The sequence below is a fragment of the Balaenoptera borealis genome (genome assembly GCF_965194805.1).
Source record: "Balaenoptera borealis genome assembly, chromosome: 5".
In the NCBI taxonomy this organism is placed as follows: domain Eukaryota; kingdom Metazoa; phylum Chordata; class Mammalia; order Artiodactyla; family Balaenopteridae; genus Balaenoptera; species Balaenoptera borealis.
This window is the reverse complement of record NC_138862.1, coordinates 136,011,661-136,031,594: the sequence shown is the minus strand read 5'-3', so window position 1 is coordinate 136,031,594 and position 19,934 is coordinate 136,011,661. Positions and strand designations below refer to the sequence as shown.

Below are 19,934 nucleotides of genomic sequence, written 5' to 3'. Positions count from 1 at the left end.
GAGTTTCTGGCCGCATTCCCCACACTGTGCTGGGGTGCCCAGGTCTCTGCAGGCCTCCCTCAGGCCCAGCTGCCTGGGCTTCTCCCTCAGACCTTGTAATGCTACCACCACGTGCCATGCTGGATGTGGCTTCTCGTTGGGGTCCACACTCGGGGGGTTCAGGCCCCTTGTGCTGGGGATTCCCCAGACCTGGTAGACTTACCCATCCTCTGAGGTAGCGAATGCCACTGACTCAAGGAATGGGGGGCTTTGGGAAAACAAGAAAAAAATGCGCAAGAGAAAATGGATAAAATCTAAGTATTTAGTATAACTTTTCTAGGAAATCTGCAACAGTGAGGGCTGTTCTGTTTTAGGCAGCTATTAATAGGTTTTTTTTTTTTCTTTTTAATTATTTTCTTTTTTTTTTTTGGCTGCACCCTGAAGCTTGTGGGATCTTAGTTCCCCAACCAGGGATCGAACCTGGGCCCCCTGCAGTGGAAGCTCGGAGTCCTAACCACTGGACCACCAGGGAATTCCCAGGCAGCATTAATATTGATTGTCGGTATTGTTTTGATCTGAATTTGAAGTAATGATAATCAAGTTTATATAACTCTTAAGAACTTTCATACATATAATTTATTTCATCTTCACAGCAATCTTTTGAAAGGAGGGATTATTATTATTCCCATATTACAGATTATCTGTAATTCCCATATTACAGATAAGGAAACAGGCTCAGGGAAATCAAGGGAGTTTTCCAAGGTCGCATATTGTATGGTTTTATCTTGAAGGGACAATTTTAAAAGAAAAAGATTTGAAAGAGAACTAATGGGCCTGTGAATTTAAATGAGAACGTTTCAATTTTTCCATTTTGATTATCTTGCAAAATACTGGGCTTTTAGGGGGGAAAAACCTCAGGATTCCTAAAGAACAATCATGGCAAAGTATGGAGAACAGTTGTGATAAAGTGAGAAAGAAATAGATCACACAGTGCCATTCACTTGCTAACCCTCTGTGTGGAAAACGTGAGCCTCTGGATTCCTCATCTGAGAAAAGAAACGAGACACAGCTCGAGCCCTGGACCCGCTAATGGGGCCGCCAGACTAACTTTGGGCTGAGGTTTTTTTGGTTTTTTTTTTAACATCTTTATTGGAGTATAATTGCTTTACAATGGTGTGTTAGTTTCTGCTTTATAACACAGTGAATCAGTTATACGTATACATATGTTCCCATATCTCTTCCGTCTTGTGTCTCTCTCCCTCCCACCCTCCCTATCCCACCCCTCTAGGTGGTCACAAAGCACAGAGCTGATCTCCCTGTGCTATGCGGTTGCTTCCCACTAGCTATCTATTTTACGTTTGGTAGCGTATATATGTCCATGCCACTCTCTCACTTTGTCACATCTTACCCTTCCCCCTCCCCATATCCTCAAGTCCATTCTCTAGTAGGTCTGTGTCTTTATTCCCGTCTTGCCACTAGGTTCTTCATGACCTTTTTTTTTTTTTCCCCTTAGATTCCATATATATGTGTTAGCATACTGTATTTGTTTTTCTCTTTCTGACTTACTTCACTCTGTATGACAGACTCTAACTCCATCCACCTCACTACAAATAACTCCATTTCGTTTCTTTTTATGGCTGAGTAATATTCCATTGTATATATGTGCCACATCTTCTTTATCCATTCATCCGATGATGGACACTTAGGTTGCTTCCATGTCCTGGCTATTGTAAATAGAGCTGCAATGAACATTTTGGTACATAACTCTTCTTGAATTATGGTTTTCTCAGGGTATATGCCCAGTAGTGGGATTGCTGGGTCGTATGGTAGTTCTATTTTTAGTTTTTTAAGGAACCTCCATACTGTTCTCCATAGTGGCTGTATCAATTTACATTCCCACCAAGAGGGTTCCCTTTTCTCCACACCCTCTCCAGCATTTATTGTTTGTAGATTTTTTTTTTTAAACCCGCCACCCGGCTGGGCTGGACCAGATCCCACCTACGTGGGGAGCGGGGCGGGGAGAGCGGGGCTGGTCCCGTTTGTAGATTTTTTGATGATGGCCATTCTGACCCGTGTGAGATGATATCTCACTGTAGTTTTGATTTGCATTTCTCTAATGATTCATGATGTTGAGCATTCTTTCATGTGTTTGTTGGCAATCTGTATATCTTCTTTGGAGAAATGTCTATTTAGGTCTTCTGCCCATTTTTGGATTGGGTTGTTTGTTTTTTTCATATTGAGCTGCATGAGCTGCTTGTAAATTTTGGAGATTAATCCTTTGTCAGTTGCTTCATTTGCAAATATTTTCTCCCATTCTGAGGGTTGTCTTTTGGTCTTGTTTATGGTTTCCTAGAGCTAATCAATGAATTTGGTAAAGTAGCAGGATACAAAATTAATGCACAGAAATCTCTGGCATTCCTATACACTAATGATGAAAAATCTGAAAGTGAAATTAAGAAAACACTCCCATTTACCATTGCAACAAAAAGAATAAAATATCTAGGAATAAACCTACCTAAGGAGATAAAAGACCTGTATGCAGAAAATTATAAGACACTGATGAAAGAAATTAAAGATGATACAAATAGATGGAGAGATATATACCATGTTCTTAGATTGGAAGAACCAACATTGTGAAAATGACTCTACTACCCAAAGCAATCTACAGAGTCAGTGCAATCCCTATCAAACTACCACTGGGCATTTTTCACAGAACTAGAACAAAAAATTTCACAATTTGTATGGAAACACAAAAGACCCCGAATAGCCAAAGCAATTTTTAGAATGAAAAATGGAGCTGGAGGAATTAGGCTCCCTGACTTCAGACTATACTACAAAGCTACAGTAATCAAGACAGTATGGTACTGGCACAAAAACAGAAATATAGAACAATGGAACAGGATAGAAAGCCCAGAGATAAACCCACGCACATATAGTCACCTTATCTTTGATAAAGGAGGCAAGAATATACAGTGGAGAAAAGACAGCCTCTTCAATAAGTGGTGCTGGGAAAACTGGTAAAAAGTTTTTTTACTGCTGTAAAAGTATGAAATTAGAACACTCCCTAACACCATACACAAAAATAAACTCAAAATGGGTTAAAGACCTAAATGTAAGGCCAGACACTATAAAACTCTTAGAGGAAAACATAGGCAGAACAGTCTATGACATAAATCACAGCACGATACTTTTTGACCCACCTTCTAGAGAAGTGGAAATAAAAACAAAAATAAACAAATGGGACCTAATGAAACTTAAAAGCTTTTGCACAGCAATGGGCTGAGGTTTGACTCCATGAGATTGAAAACAGAGAGGTTGCAGGTGAGCATGAGGAGGGTTGCTGTAGGGATGTAGAAGGGTTCAGGGCCCTGAGCAACAGGCACCTGAGGATAAATCCAGCTCCTCAACGATAATCCACATGGCAGCGTGTTTGCGTGTGTGCAGCTGAGGCTGCTCCTCAAATTCCTGTCTAAAGGAACTCACCAGAACAGGACATGGCGTTCATGAGACCTGCAGACACGGGGGAGGAAGGGCTCCTCAAAGACCTTGGCTTTGGGGTCTTAACTTGGAAAATTGCCTCCCAGTAGGTCTTTTAATACATAGTGATCCTGCCTCTAAGTCATTATGTAATAAACGCTTTACATTCATTATTTTTTAAAAGCTGGACTCCATTTTAAATAAAAATAGACCGGAGAGAGAGAGGTCACTGACAGAAAAATAGTATATATTGGTATGGCTTTCTTTTCCTTTTTCTCTAAATGTGTTTATAATTGCACACCAGGACAAACAAGTTTGAGCTCTTTGAATATAAACCATTTCAGCTTTCTTTGACAGTGTGACTCAACTTGGGCAAATAGGGTTGAGAATGATCCACAGAAAAATAAAACAAATTGGCTATTTATGGATCCACCTAATAATGGAAATGGAAATGCTTTTAGCACATGTTCTTTCCAGGAATCTCCCAGACTGACTGAAATAGGGCAGGAATAAAAATGGAAAATTACTTTAGAAGGTCATTTGAATATTGGATGCTATCACTTATCAGTTGCCTTGAGTTTGTGAAGTTTCTAATTCAAGAGCTGTTCACTTTTATAAAGACGATTGAAACTGATATATAAGGTGGGGGGGGCGATGGTAAAAGAAATTTGGAGCATGTAAGAAAGGCCAAAAAGAAGTAATGATATATATTTTAAATTGACCTCAGTTCAAAATATGTTTTTGAATTTGCAAACCACAGGCCTCTTCCAGAGTGCCTCAATTCTGAGAATCTGTACTCCGATGAATTGAAATATAGTTACAAACGGAAATCTTAAAATACAGTTATGTATGCTTTTAAGGTGGATGTGATGTTTAAAGGGAGGGGAGGAACATAGGGAGAAGATAAGAGACCAGAAGAAGACTGCCACAAAGTAGAATTTTCCAAGGAAGTTGTAAGTTTATCCAAATTTCCCTGCGGAAAACGGTCATCTGAGTAAGTATACCCTAATAATTCAGTCACTGAAGATACACTTATTTTGCTAACTTAACCCTTAGACCAGTGGTTATCAAAGTGTGGTCCATGGACCAGCCAACAGCACCTGGAAACATAAGAACTGCAAATCCCCACCCAACTTCCAAGACTTGTGAGTCTTGGAAACTCAGAAATCTGTGTTTTAACAAGTCCTCTGGGTGATCTGATGCACGCTCAAGTTAGACCTGTTTACCCCAGATTCATAAGTTTTTAGTTCCAGGCATCTAAGAGAGAAAACTTGGTCCATTTTTCTGCTATTCAGGTGTGCCTCATTTCCAAAGCACAGGGTGTCAGGAGGAGGAAGACGGTGTCGGGTGTGAATTCGTTCTGGGCGACAATGTCACATAGTTGGAGAAAGAGTGCTAAGCTCAAGAGAAGGACCAGCTGTGTGCCCCCTGCAGATTCAGGGCGGAGAGCTGGCGAGGATGCATAAGGAACCAAGTAGCCTTCTGAGAAGGAAAGAGCAGGTTGGAAAGCACAGGCTCGACTCAAGAAGAGCAGATAGTGGGGGAATGGCCACAGTTTTTATGGTGCTCTGCCTTCAAGAGGTGGAGCTTAACTCTCCTTCCTTTGACTGTGGCCTGGACTCAGTGACTTGGTTCCAGTGACAGTGTGTCACTTCCAGGACTAGGTCACAAAAGGCTGTGGCCTTTTCCTTTTTCTCACCTTGGATCGCTCGTTCTTGGGGAAGCCTGCTGATGTGTCATGAAGACACTCACAAAGCCTTGTGAAAAAGTCTGTGTGGCCAAGAACTGAGGTCTCTGAAGAGCCTCCAGCCCCAGCCAGACCTTCAGATGACTGCAGAGACTAGGCCCCCTGCAACCCCCTGCCCTGCCCCACAGTGTGACTCAGATGGCCCTGGCTTCCGCCCTTTACCCCTCCCATCACCCACCCTTGCACTCGAGCCCTCAGAAGAGGAGGACCTTAAATCACTGGGATCTCTGTGTGTTTCCCCCTCTTTAGACTACAGCCCACCCCTGCAGGGGCAGAGGGAAGAGCGGTGGGAATAGATACACGAGTGAGCACGACAGGGGACCTCTCCCTGTTGCCTGGCACTACGGCACCAGAAATGCCTGTACTCAGAGCTGGAAGAGCAGCGGTGAGCAGGAACACGTCTCCAGCCCCGTGTGAGGAGGCATCAGGATTAACAGCTTAGGGCTATCTGAATATAGACTTGAACAGGAGTACTTCCTATAGGGAGAACCTGGGAGGGCATTGAGGACCTGAACTCCCCACAGAAGGGCTGAACTATTATTATGAGCAGGTCATACCTCCAAGCCTGGAGAAACCCGTATTACAAAGACACAGGCTGCAGTTGTGTTGGTGGCACCTTTAACATGCTTTCCCCCCAGCTTTTTTTTTTTTTTTCCCTTTCGTTTTCATTTAATTAATTAATTAATTAATGGCTGTGTTGGGTCTTCGCTGCTGCGCACGGGCTTTCTCTAGTTGCGGCGAGCGGGGGCTACTTTTCGTTGCGGTGCACGGGCTTCTCATTGCAGTGGCTTCTCTTGTTACGGAGCACGGGCTCTAGGTGCGTGGGCTTCGGTAGTTGTGGCACGTGGGCTCAGTAGTTGTGGCTCACAGGCTCTAGAGTACAGGCTCAGTAGTTGTGGTGCACGGGCTTAGTTGCTCTGCGACATGTGAGATTTTCCTGGACCAGGGCTTGAACCCCTGTCCCCTGCATTGGCAGGCGGATTCTTAACCACTGCACCACCAGGGAAGTACCCCCCCCCCACCTCCTGCAGCTTTACTGAGGCATAATTGACAAACAAAAATGATATATATTTAAGGTTTACAATATGATGTTTTGAGATATGTATACATTGTGAAATGATTACCACAGTCAAACTAACTAACATATCCAACTCCTCACATAGTTACCATCTGGGGTGGTGGTGGTGTGAGAACACTTAAGATCTACTCCCCTAGCATATTTCAAATAGTATACAATATAGTGTTGTTAATATTAGTCACCATGCTGTACATTAGGTCTTTGGAACTTATTCATCCTGCGTAATTCTGCAGCTTTGTTCCCTTTGACCAACATCTCCCCAAATACCCCACCCACACCCCCTGGCAACCACCATTCTACTCCTTGCTTCTATGAATTTGACTTTTTTAGATTCCATATATAAGTGTAGTATTTATCTTTCTGTGCCTGGCTTCTTTAATTTCATTTAGTGTAATGTCCTCCAGGTTCATCTATTGCTGTGATCTGAATGTTTTTGTTTTCCATAATGGCGGTACGAATTTACATTTGCACCAACAGAGCACAGCGTTCTCTTTTCTCATCAACACTTCATCTTTTGTTATTTTGATAATAGCCTTTCTGACAGGTGTGGTGTGATAGCTCATTGTGGTTTGATTTGCATTTCCCTGATGATTAGTGATGTTGAACACTTTTTCATATACCTGTTGACCATTTGGGTGTCTTTGGAAAAATATCTACTCAGGTTCTTGCCCTTTTTAAAATCAGATTATTTGTATTCTTACTTGAGTTGTTTGAGTTCCCTATATATTTTGGATATTAATCCCTTATCAGATGTATGGTTGGCAGATATTTTCCCCATCCCATAGGTAGTTCCTTCACTCTTTCTTGTTTCCTTTGCTATACAGAAGCTTTTTAGTTTAATACAACCTCATTTGACTATCTTTTTTTCATTGCCTATGCTTTTTGTGGTCCTATCTAAAAAAGGATTGCACACACCAATGTCAAGAAGCCTTTCCCCTATGTTTTCTTCCAGTATTTTTATAGTTTCAGATCATATGTTTTAGATTTTAATCCATTTGAGTTGATTTTTGTATATGGTGTGAGATAAGGATCCAATTTTATTCTTCTGCTTGTGGCTATCCAGTTTTCCCAACACCATTTATGGAAGAGACTGTCCTTTCTCCATTGTATGTTGTTGCACTTTTTTGAAATCAATTGACCATAAATGTGTGGATTTTATTTCTGGGCTCTCTATTCTCTTTTATTTGTCTACATGTCTGTTTTTATGCTAGTATCATACTATTTTGATTAATATAGCTTTGTAATATATTTTGAAATCAGGTAATGTAATTCCTCCAGCTTTGTTCTTCCTGTTCAAGATGGCTTTGGTTATCGGGGTCTTTTGTGGTTCCATACAAATTTTAGGATTGTTTTTTCTGCTTCTTTTAAAACTGCCATTGGAATCTTGATAGGGATTGCACTGAATCTTTAGATGGCCTTGGGTAGCATTGAAATTTTAACAATATTAATTCTTCCAATCAATGAACACAGGATATATTTCCATTTATATGTGTCTTCTTCAATTTCTTTCATCAGTGTTTTATAGTTTTCAGTGTACAGATCTCTCATTTCCTTGGTTAAATTTATTCCTAAGTATTTTATTTTATTTTATGCAATTGAAAATGGAATTGTTTTCTTGATTTCTTTTTCAGATATTTCATTGTTAATTATAAAAAGACAACTGATTTTTCTATGTTGATTTTATATCCTGCAACTTTACTGAACGTGTTTATTAGTTTCAATAGCTTGTTTTTGGAGTCTTAAGGTGTTCTCTATGTAATACCATGTAATCTGCAAACAGAGAAAATTTTATTTCTTCTTTTCCAATTTAGATGCCTTCTATTACTTTTTATTGCCTAATTGCTCCGGCTAGGACTTCTAGTGGTATATAGAATAGAAATGATGAGAGTGGGCACTCTTTTCTTGTTCCTGATAGTAGAGGGAAAACTTTCAGCTTTTCACCATTTAGTATGATGTTAACTGTCAGCTTGTCATATATGGTCTTTATTTTAACATGCTTTTTAAAAAGTGCTTTGTAAGAGGTTTTCTGTGGAAAGTTGGTAAAATCAAGTGAGATATAAGGTTTTATTCAAAGGGGAAAACTCAATTAAGAGAATGCTTTAAATTGACCCTTGTATTGTGGGAAAAGTTGAAAGATCTGAATCTTTGGTACTTTGAGGGGTATTAAGGGACATAAGACAACAAAGATACAAGAAATAACAAGTACTAATAACCAGTTTTTAAAAAAATTTTTTTAAAGTATTTATTTATTTATTTATTTATTTGGTTGTGCCAGATCTAGGTTGCAGCAGGTGGGCTCCTTAGTTGAGGCTCGTGGGCTCCTTAGTTGCAGCTCACCAGCTCCTTAGTTGTAGCACGCAGACTCCTTAGTTGTGGCATGCGAACTCTTGGTTGCGGCATGCATATGGGATCTAGTTCCCTGAGCAGGGATTGAACCTGGGCCCCCTGCATTGGGAGTGTGGAGTCTTAACCACTGCACCACCAGGGAAGCCCTTAACCAGTTTATTGAAAGTTTTAAGTTCCTTTTTTTTTTTTTAAATATTTATTTATGTATTTGGTTGTGCCAGGTCTTAGCGGCGGCATATGCGATCTTAGTTGTGGCATGTGGGATCTAGTTCCCTCACCAGGGATTGAACCCAGGCCCCTGCATTGGGAGTGCAGAGTCTTAACCACTGGACCACCAAGGAAGTCCCAGAAAGCTTTAGGTTCTTAAACAAGCTGTATCACATCCCCCTTTCACAGATCCCAGGCAACAGTTCAAACAGGAATCATAGCTTTTGCTGTCAGGTTCAGGTATAAACCAACTCTCATTTTCAGGCTTTAGAAAGTCCAGCTCAATCCATACCAAAACTTCAACCTCTCATCCAGTTCAAATGCCAAGGGGTGTTAGGTGCCCACACCTAAAGAGAGTTACTGATGCTCTCTTACATGCTTGACACCTGATCTGTTTCCTGTGCCCTGCACCATCATAGTGGTCGGAAAAACGTTCTAATGCATCTGCTCTATAGCAGCCTTCTTTCTTCATGGGGTAGTACAGGGCTAAAAGAAGCCAGGAGCAGTCCTCTCCTCCGACCCCACCAGGTCCATAAGCAACATGTCTTATATATACAAGAGTCTAAATATTCCCACATATAGGCTGAGAGGGAAACCAGCATTCCTTAAGCACCCACTGTGTGCCAGGCACTTGCCACATGGTAATTCCTTTCATTCTCACAAAACCCAGGAGCCCAGTTTGCAGATGAGGAAGCAAAAGCTCAGAAAGGCTTAGCAACTTGCCTATGATCACACAACCAGGAAATGGACTTGAATCCAGTTCTTCTGAATTGTATCCACTCCCAAATTTATATCCTGAAGCTCTAACCCCCAGTACTTCAAACTGTGACTGTATTTGGAGATAGGGCCTTGTGGCTGGGCCCTAATTCAATCTGACTGCTATCCTTATAAGAAGAGGAAACTTGGACACATAGACAACAGGTATGTCCATGCACAGAGGAAAGGCCATGTGAGGATGCAGCTGGAAGGTGGCCATCTACAAGCCAAGGAGAGAGTCCTCAGAGGAAACCAAACCTGCAGACACCTTGATCTTGGACTTCTAGACTCCAGAACTGTGAGCAAATACATTTGTTGTTTAAACCACCTAATCTATGGTCTTTTGGTAATGGCCGCCCTAGCAAATGAATATACTGGACTAATGCATTTTCCAGACAGCATGTGGAGAATCACAGACTGTAATTGAGGATATGTCAGCATCTTCTCCTCTGAAGACTATTTTTCAGGAGTTGCTGACATGGCATTGAGGCATGGAAGCCAGAGCTGGGAAGAGCTAGTTGTTTTGTTCCAGGCTAGGTGCAGGCCTGATGTGGGAGGTGTCTGGCACATGGTGGAGAGAGCCTGGGGGAGGCAGGGGGAGAATGCACTCACCCAACCCTCAACTTACACAGGGGGCTCTGGAACCTAACATTTATAGGCCAGACTGTGTGAAAGTGCCTTACACATATCATTTCATTTACAGCTAAGGCCTCTGCAGCTGCAAACTTGCATTTCTCTTGGCAAGAGACAAGTCTGTTTTGAGACTTTGCAAGGGGAATCTTGACCCAGGCTGAATTACTCTTAGGGATTTTGGATATCTTGCAATGTAGTTTACTATTTTGCATATAACATGAATTCATTAATTCATTTAACGTTTATTGAGCGTCTACTGTGTATCAGATTTGACACTTGGGTGGATAAAGAGAAGGACCAGTCATGGGCCTTGTGTTCGAGGAATTAATAATCTACTCAGAGAAATAAGACATGCGTCAAAATAACTATATTGCAAGGTTGAAAGCACAGAGTAGAGCTCCATTTATATTAGCACATATAACATACACACGAACATAAGTATTCTTCTTTTTGAATAGTTTAAATGTCTCCTACCACGTGGCAAGGCATTGTATAAGGCATTTTAGAAGTGGTACATTGAGGGACTTCCCTGGCGGCCCAGTGGTTAAGAGTCCACGCTCCCAATGCAGGGAGCAAGGGTTCGATCCCTGGTCTGGGAACTAAGATCCTGCATGTTGCATGGCGTGGCCAAAAAAATAAAAAGAGAGAAGTGGTATATTGAATCCATAGTGTGGAGGAGGAGACCCCTCTCCCCACACTTACACCCTGGGCCACCCCTTCTAAGGCCATGTGCCCATGCCCTCCAAAAAAAAGGAGTTATCGGGGGCTTCCCTGGTGGCGCAGTGGTTGAGAATCTGCCTGCCAATGCAGGGGACGCGGGCTCGAGCCCTGGTCTGGGAAGATCCCACATGCCGCGGAGCAACTCGGCCCGTGAGCCACAATTACTGAGCCTGCGCGTCTGGAGCCTGTGCTCGGCAACGAGAGGCCGCGATAGTGAGAGGCCTGCACGCCGCGATGAAGAGTGGCCCCCGCTTGCCACAACTAGAGAAAGCCCTCGCACAGAAACGAAGACCCAACACAGCCATACCATACATACATACATACATACATAAAAAGAATGTAAGCAGACAAGAATAGCATTAAAAAATAAAAAAATAATTAAAAAAAAAAAAAGGAGTTATCGGTCTGATGGGTCAGAACCCAGGATCCTCACAGGGCCGTGTTGCTCATGGGTGGGCTCACTCTGCCTTAAAGATCAGCTCTGTGGCCTCCTGAGAATTCCTAGGGGCTGCTTACCCAGGTCTGGCCTTGTCCCCCCACCCTCCTCATTCTTGTCTCTGGAGGGGAGGGGAGCAGAAGCCCAAAGGAGGGCTGGTCGTCTCAATTCCCTGGGGAGGAAGAAGCAACCCTCTGTGGCTTCCAGGTCTGACCCACATTCCCCAGCTCAGCCTTTGCCAGAATCTGTCTTGGTTGTTACCACAATTACTAAAGTGTCCCCAGTTCCCACTTGGGTGCTGAGACTTGCATGCAGCCCCCTAGTCAGGTCCTGAGTGGGGAGAGGTGAGTCCCGAGGTTGGCTGTTCCTAGTGCAGGGAACCTCAGGGTGCATCCCTGACCCTTCCTCAGAGCCCCATCAGGGGTGTTATCCCCACTGAGCTCTGAGAAGTTTCCTCAGCTGGTGAGCGGCCAAGCCGGGATTCCAACCAGCTACCGTTTGACTTGAAACCGTAGTGCTGTTGCCACCATGCACACTGCCCTCTACGTGCAAGAATGAAGATGAGGGAACCACTGGGGACGTTCCCAGGAGCACATGCATCCCTCCTGGCAGAGTTTTCACGGAGGAGGGGACATTTAGACTTGGGAGAACTGGGAGGACTTGGACATGAAGGGAGGGGGGCTTTCCCAGCGGAGGGGAGAGCAGGGATTCTGGAATAGGTGGAAATCGGAGGGAAACGTGAGGCCAGCCTTCCCTGCTGGCAGCTCGCAGCAGGAGCAGGAGCTGGAACACCCCGCACACATGTAGAATCTTCCCCCGTTGCCCAGCCGTTCACACTGGGAAGCGACCTCCTGTGTCCCAGGCCACCAAGATCTGCATCCAGCATCTTAGCTTGTTCTCTTTCCTCTGCGGACTCTCTGGCCATGAGGCCCTGCCACTGGCCCCCGGAAGGGCCATGACCACGCCCACCCTGTGCCCGGGCAGGTCCCCTCAGGTGCCTCCCCATTCCCTGTGGTGTCTGAACCGGGGCTGGTGGTGTATAGAATGCAGGCTTCGGGGTACTGGTGTTCTAGCTCTGTGGCCCTGGGCAGGTCACCTAAGCTGCCTTCATTGGCCTCTGTTTCTGCATCTGTAACATGGAGGGAGTGACAGCTACCTCCCAGAGTTGCTGTGAGGCTTTCAAGAAATAACAAGCGTGCAAGTATAATAGGTGTTTGATGACCGGTGATTGGCATCAGTGTTTTTATCCCTTAAGATCAGAAAGGCCTCAGAGTCTTCCATGAATCCCTCCCTGAGAACTACAGTCAAATCTCACCTCTTACCTTCCTCATCGGCTCTGGCATGCCTCCTGCCAAATTCCTGTAATCTAGACGGCGGTGGGCCCTCCCCAGATCACCTCTGACCCCGGTTCCACAGTCCTGGTCACTCCAAGTCTCCTCAGCACTTCTGCAGATTCCAAGGAAAGGCTTTTCTATCCTGCCCAGTCTCTACTTTGTCCTACACCAGCCCAGTGTCTGTGAGAAATCTGCCCTTCATCGGTTCTAGTAACTTTATAAAGTCCTGGGGGGTGGGGAGGAGGAGGCCTTTGACTGGGGCCGGTGTGATGTGAAAAAGATAGAGAGGTCCAGAGGGCTGAGGAGAGGCTAGGGGTCCGGGCTCAGCAGAGGTGTGGCAACATCACACTGTAAGGAGGAGGTGTAGGAAGGGTGCATATTGGTGCAGCCGCCTTGGGAAAACACAATCGGCCACACTCCACCCTAGAAATACACCCAATCTGGTCATTATTCACTGTCTCTCTCATCTCCACCTTCAGGACCCTCCTAATGGGCCTCCTGCATCCTCCCACATCCATTTCTAAGTCCCTTTCTTGCCATTTATATGCCAGGGTGATCCCGTTAAAACAAGAGTCAGAGCTTGTCCCTCCTCTGTTCAAAACCCTCCACTGGCTTCCACCTTAAAACAAAGCCCAGACTCTACATGACCTGGCCCCTGTGGCTTCTCCCACCCTTTCTCCCTCACCCACCCCTACTTATTCTACTCCAGCCACAGAGGCCTCCTTTCTGCGCCTGAGACACATCACATCCCCTCAGGTCTCTGCCAAGATGTCACCTCCTCAGGGAGACCCTCCCTGATTAGTTCTCTCTCCATTCTGCATCACACTGAACGCCTGGACTACGCTTCTTGTCTGTCTTGACACCTTCACTACAGTGCAATTTCCTGAGGGCAAGGAATTTTATATATTCAGTTCACGCTAAATCCCTGACTCTTAGATCTTTGCATGGGACACAGCAGGAACTCAGTAATTATTTGTTGAATGAATGAATCCTCTGACTTCTCTCTTACCTTCCTGAATCATTTTTTTAAAAATTTATTTATTTATTTTGGCTACATTGGGTCTTCATTGCTGCGCGTGGGGCTTTCTCTAGCTGCGGTGAGCGGGGGCTACTCTCCGTTGCGTTGCGCAGGCTTCTCATTGCAGTGGCTTCTCTTGTTGCGTGCAGAGCACAGGCTCTAGGCGTGCGGGCTTCAGTAGTTGTGGCATGCGGGCTCAGTAGTTGTGGCTCGCAGACTCTAGAGCGCAGTCTCAGTAGTTGTGGCACACTGGCTTAGTTGCTCCGAGGCATGTGGGATCTTCCAGGACCAGGGCTCGAACCCGTGTCCCCTGCATTGGCAGGCGGATTCTTAACCACTGCGCCACCAGGGAAGCCCCCTGAATCATTTTTTTTTTCCATTTCCATCTTCTCCAGTTTAACCTTGTCCATCCACCTCCTAAGGACACACGTGTGTTTGCAAAACATTCGGTAACTGTATATAAGGAAACAGGTTATCACATAATCCATGGTAACTGCATGGAACATTTTTCTTTTAATCTCTCTAGTGCTTAAAAAAAAAAAATCACTGCTCTCTTAACCCAGATTGTGTAGGTATATATTTTGGCCTTGCAGATAGCCCTTTCCCTGTGGCTGAGCATTTTTAAAGCACTTTAAGACTTTAAGGAGGGGATTAAGTACTGCACATGCTGAGGCCCCGGTTTGCACAGTTTGTTCCCACACAGCCTGCAGGATGGGGAACCTCCTGGTTGCAGGAACCACAGGGCCTCACTGAACGCAAACCCCAAAGCGGCGAGGGGCTGCCATGCCTGTGTGTGTTCTCCTCTGTCTCTCAGGTTATTTTTTCCTAAAGTCTGTGGTTCTAAAACGTCCCTCAGCAGCTGCTGGTATTGCTTGCACTGGCCAAGATGCCCCTTCCCACAACAGGGGTGGGCGTGTGCGTAATTATACAGAGCTGGGGCCCTGCTCCTCTCCCACCATGTGGAGTCCTGGGCAGCCCTGGCCTGGCAGTGTGTTAGGAGCGAGCCACCCTGTTCCAGGGCCTCGGCAAACAGCACAGCCCCACGCCCTCGATCTCCACCTTCAGCTGCACAGAGACTAGATCCAAGCTTTGAGATCGATGCTTTGCCTTTACCTTGGGCCAGGTCAAATTATGGCACGGCCCTTCCTCCCCACCCCATCCAATCTCTTGAGATCCAAGGTGGGATGGTAATGGTGATGGGGAGGGGCGTGAGGTGAGGTCGGGGAGGTGATGGGGTTGGGAGTGATAACGTTCTCGCAATAAAGATATCATGGGGGCTTCCCTGGTGGCGCAGTGGTTGAGACTCTGCCTGCCAATGCAGGGGACGCAGGTTCGAGCCCTGGTCTGGGAGGATCCCATATGCCGCGGAGCGGCTGGGCCCGTGAGCCACGGTTACTGAGCCTGCGCGTCTGGAGCCTGTGCTCCGCAACAAGAGAGGCCGCGATAGTGAGAGGCCCGCGCACCGCGATGAAGAGTGGCCCCCGCTTGCCACAACTAGAGAGAGCCCTCGCAGAGAAACGAAGACCCAACACAGCCATAAATAGAAATAAATAAATTAAAAAAAAAAAAAAAAAAGATATCATGGCCAGTACAGACAGTAAACTAGGAACATGCGTTTGGTCTGGCTAGAAGATGATGAAATGAATGTCAGCTATGTTTTCTAGGGCTCACCCTCTGGGAAACCTCAGGCAGACCCACCACCCCACCTGCGAGAGTGGGGCTGAGGTCTGTTGTGTAGGTATGTATTGTGTTACATGTAAGCCTTTGGTGGCTTAACAATTCTTTTGAGCTCTTTTATTTCTGTGATTCTTGAAATACGTGACATCAGGAAACTGGCTTTGCTCAAGATTCAGGATGTTTTCCCTGCCTGTGGGCTTCAGTTCAAGCGCCATCCATCCTTGGTTGTCACAGACGATTTTGGGGTCTCCTCTGGCATCTCGAGCCCTCTCTGACTTCCTGTCTTAAAGCTGTGACCTTCCCATTTCCCTACCAAGAATGTGGTTTCCCCTCTTCATAGCTGAATGATTCTTGGACCCACAGCATTTCTGAGTCTGGTAGGTTGAATGATGATATTCCCTTGGGGAGCAAGTCTGGCCTGAGGCCTTGGAGCAACCGTGGCATCTGGCTCGGGTGTCAGCGTGAGGGGTTCAGGTCCAGTCTTGCCAGTGATCGCTCTGCCTGCCGGACAGTGGCCTGAATCTTTGCTGCTGCCCCTGGAGCCTCACATAAGCCTCAATTTTCTCATCTGTAAAACAGGAATTATTAACTTTAGTCCTGCTGCCTTGCTCGTGACCGTCAAATGAAAAAAAAAAAACTGTTAAACTAGATTTTATAAAAAGTAAAGCCCTGGGACTTCCCTGGTGGCGCAGCGGTTTAGAATCCGCCTGTCAATGCAGGGGTCATGGGTTTGAGCCCTGGTCCGGGAAGATCCCACATGCCACGGAGCAACTAAGCCCATGCGCCACAACTACTGAGCCTGCGCTCTAGAGCCTGTGACCCACAACTACTGAGCCCACGTGCCACAACTACTGAAGGCCACACGTCTAGAGCCCGTGCTCTGCAACAAGAGAAATCACCGCAATGAGAAGCCCACGCACCACAACAAAGAGTATCCCCCGCTCACCGCAACCAGAGAAAGCCCATGCGCAGCAATGAAGACCCAATGCAGCCAAAAATATTAATAAATAAATTTATTACAGAAACATTTATATATTCACTTAAAAAAAAAAAAAGTAAAGCCCTACATCACAATTATTTATTTAGCACACCAATGACATGTTTATTGTATAAAACAGAAGTAAAAGGGGGGATTAAATAAAAAATAGGAAATTAAACAATAAAGTAAAATAGGAATTAAATAAAAATAGATTTGGGGTCAAGGTCCTTTTAGGGGAAAAAGCAAAATAAATGGGTTTCTTTTCTGCAGAACTTCCCAGGGGCTTTGGTATGCTAGTATATGGTATACATTGCCAAGAGGGACATACAATAGGCCGCATTTCTCAATTTATTTAAACTCGTCTGCTTTTTAAAAACGGAGTTAGAATTGGTGCACCTCCAGCTCAGCTTGGGGGAAGGCTGTGTTGTAAGGTTATTGTCACTGTTGTGACTGCACTCCAGGTGCAGTGGCTCAAGGCCCGCCCAGTGCAAATCTCTTCCCTGAAAGTGAGGACAACCACCTCCTGCCCTGGAGAGGACCAGCAGGCTCACGGCCTCGGGGAGGCTGGCTAGGCGCCTTAGACTTACCAGCAGCTTTCTCAGCCGAGCTTTCCATTGCGCTGCGAGGCTCCGTCAGTTCTGGCTCCGACTTTAGCCTTTGCTGCGGGACAGGGCTGTGAGGAAGGGCTCTCCCGGGCTTCCCAGCTGCCCTGTCTTGTCTGCCTGCTGCTGACAGCAGCTGCCGGAGGGGGTGGCCGGGGGGCCTTGGTGTGACTGAATCATCCTTCATGCTGGGCCAGAAAGACCAGGCTCACAGCTCTGTTCTCTGCCAGGACCAAACAATAATGGTCTGTCTGCCCCGCTCAGCACGTCGGCAGGGACTTGTTGGACCTCGGACATGAAGGAAAGACACCTTTTCCCTTTCTTCTTTCTTCTGTACTCCTAAGATAGCCAAGAATTTGATTTCGGGAAAAAAATCCTTTTATTTTTAAATTGCAAAGTAAGTAATGCTCACTGTAAAAATTTCCACTAATACAAATATGATTTGTATAAGGTTTAAAAGGTATAGAAGGCTATGAAGGTGTTATTTGTATAAGATGAAAAGGAAAGTTTCCCTCTTTTTCCCCTTAGCCCACATGCTTCCATCCCCAAGTGTGTAGTGTACATTGTTCTAGTCTTTCTCTTTGCCTTTCTCTTTGCACGTATAAATAATTGATAAATAGATTTGCTTTTTTGGTCAGGTTCACTGCAACTTTCCAGTTTCACTCAACATGGACAAGCTTCCATGTCAGAGCATAAATGGGAACTATCTTTTTCTTATTTTTTAAAGTCACATTTATAGAGGGAAATTTTTTTTTTTTTTGGCTGTGCAACGTGGCTTGTGGGATCTTAGTTCCCCGACCAGGGATTGAACCCATGCCCCCTGCAGTGGAAGTGCGGAGTCTCAACCACTGGACCGCCAGGGAAGTCCCATGTTGAGGGAAAATTTACATAAAGTAAAACTCACTGTTTTTAAGAGTACAGTTTGCTGTGTTTTGACATAGGAGACAACCACTCCAATCAAGATAGAGAACACTGCTGTCACCACCAAAAGTTCCCTTTGCAGTCAACTTCCTCGTCACACCCCTAACTCCTGGCAGCCACTGATCTCTTCTCCATCCCTAGAGTTTTCTTTTTCCCAGAAGGCTGTGCACATGGAATTAAGCAGGATTAACGTTTTGTGTTGGCTCCTTCCACTTTGCATGATGCGTCTGAGATTCAGCCATGCCCCTCGTTTCGGCAGTTCATCACATGTTACTGACTACGGTTGCCTTGTACACAGTTTGTTTATCTAGTCACCAGTTAATGGCCACTTGGGTTGTTTCTAGTTTTTGGTTATTACAAATAAAGTGGTTATTAACATGCACATACATACTAGTCTTTGGGTGGAAATATGTTTCATTTCTTTTAAACAAATACCAAAGAGTAGAATTGTTGGGTAGTGTAGTAAGTATATATTTAACTTTATAAGAAACTGCCAGGGCTTCCCTGGTGGTGCAGTGGTTGAGAATCTGCCTGCTAATGCAGGGGACACGGGTTCGAGCCCTGGTCTGGGAAGATCCCACATGCCGCGGAGCAACTGGGCCCATGAGCCACAATTACTGAGCCTGCGCGTCTGGAGCCTGTGCTCCGCAACGAGAGAGGCCACGATAGTGAGAGGCCCGTGCACTGTGATGAAGAGTGGCCCCCGCTTGCCACAGCTGGAGAAAGCCCTGGCACAGAAACGAAGACCCAACACAGCCATAAATAAAATAAATAAATAAAATTAAAAAAAAAAAAAGAAACTGCCAAACTGTTTTCCAAAATGGTTGTGCCATTTTGGGTTCCCACTAGCAACTAGGAGAGTTCCAGTTGCTCCACATCCTCACTGACTCTTGGAATTGTCAGTCTTTTTAATTTTAGCCCTTCTAATAGTATGTAGTGGTATTTCACTATAGTTTTCATTTACATTTTCCTAATGACTAATGATGTTGAGTATATTTTCATGTGCTTGTTTGCCATGCATGTATCTTCTTTGGTAAAGTATCCATTCACACCTTTTGCCCATTTATTTTAATTGGGTCATTTCATTATTATTGAGTTGTAAAAGTTCTTTATATATTTTGAATACAAGTCCGTTATCATATATGTGTTTTGCAAGTGTTCTCTTCTAGTTTTTGGCTTGTCTTTTCAATTTAACATTGTCTTTTGAAGAGCAGAAAAATTTTGATGAGTCCATGAAAAATTTTTTTCTTTTATTGTTTATGCTTTTTGTGTCCTATTTAAGAAATCTTTTTTCACAGAAGCAGGGACGGTCACTAGGGGTGAGGGAGAGAATGGGAAGATATTGATCAAAGGGAACAAAGTTTTAGTTATGTAGGATGAATAAGTTCTAGAGTTCTAATGCACAGCATGTTGACTATAGTTAATAATACTGTAGTGTGTACTTGAAATCTTCTAAGAGAGTACTTCTTAAGTGCTCTCACTAGAAAAAAAAAACCATGTGAGGTAATGAATATGTTAATTAGCTTGACTGTAGTAAGCATTTCGCAATGTATACGTACATCAAAAAAATCATGTTGTTACACCTTAAATATATAGAATTGTTTTAAAAAGAGAAATATTTGCCTAATCCAAGGCCACTAAGATTTTCTCCTGTTTTCTTCTAAAAGTTTAATGATTTTAGCTTTTACATTTAGGTCTATGATCTACTTTGAGCTAATTTTTATGTAGGGGGCAATGTAAGGGTTATGGTTCATTTTTGTTTGTTTTGCACATGGAAGACCAATTTTCCAGCACCATTTGTTGCAGAGACTACCTTATTCTTTGTAATGACTGTATAACGTTTCACTGAATGGAGCGAAAGCCTGTTTCACATCTGAGGCTGTGATGAATATCCTTTTGCCTCTAAACCACTGGGCAGTTGAATGAGTGTTTCTGCGGAACCTCTGGGTGAGATGGCACGTGCATGTTAAGTGTTAAGTGACGGGGACCCCAGATTGTTTCGTAGTATCCACCCCACCTACAAG

At 44.5% G+C, this 19,934-nt stretch overlaps 1 protein-coding gene across 1 annotated transcript in view; it reads right to left on the bottom strand.

The window, feature by feature from the left end:
- Window positions 1–19,934, bottom strand: part of LOC309629108 (uncharacterized protein) — a 59,988-nt gene extending 40,054 nt beyond the window's left edge. Inside the window, exons 1-2 of the mRNA XM_082392849.1 lie at window positions 18,720–19,934; window positions 16,975–18,409 (exon numbers count right to left, since the gene is read on the bottom strand). Of these exons, the coding sequence (XP_082248975.1) occupies window positions 16,975–17,176 (202 nt within the window). The 5' untranslated portion in view covers window positions 17,177–18,409; window positions 18,720–19,934. The remainder of the gene's footprint in view (window positions 1–16,974; window positions 18,410–18,719) is intronic.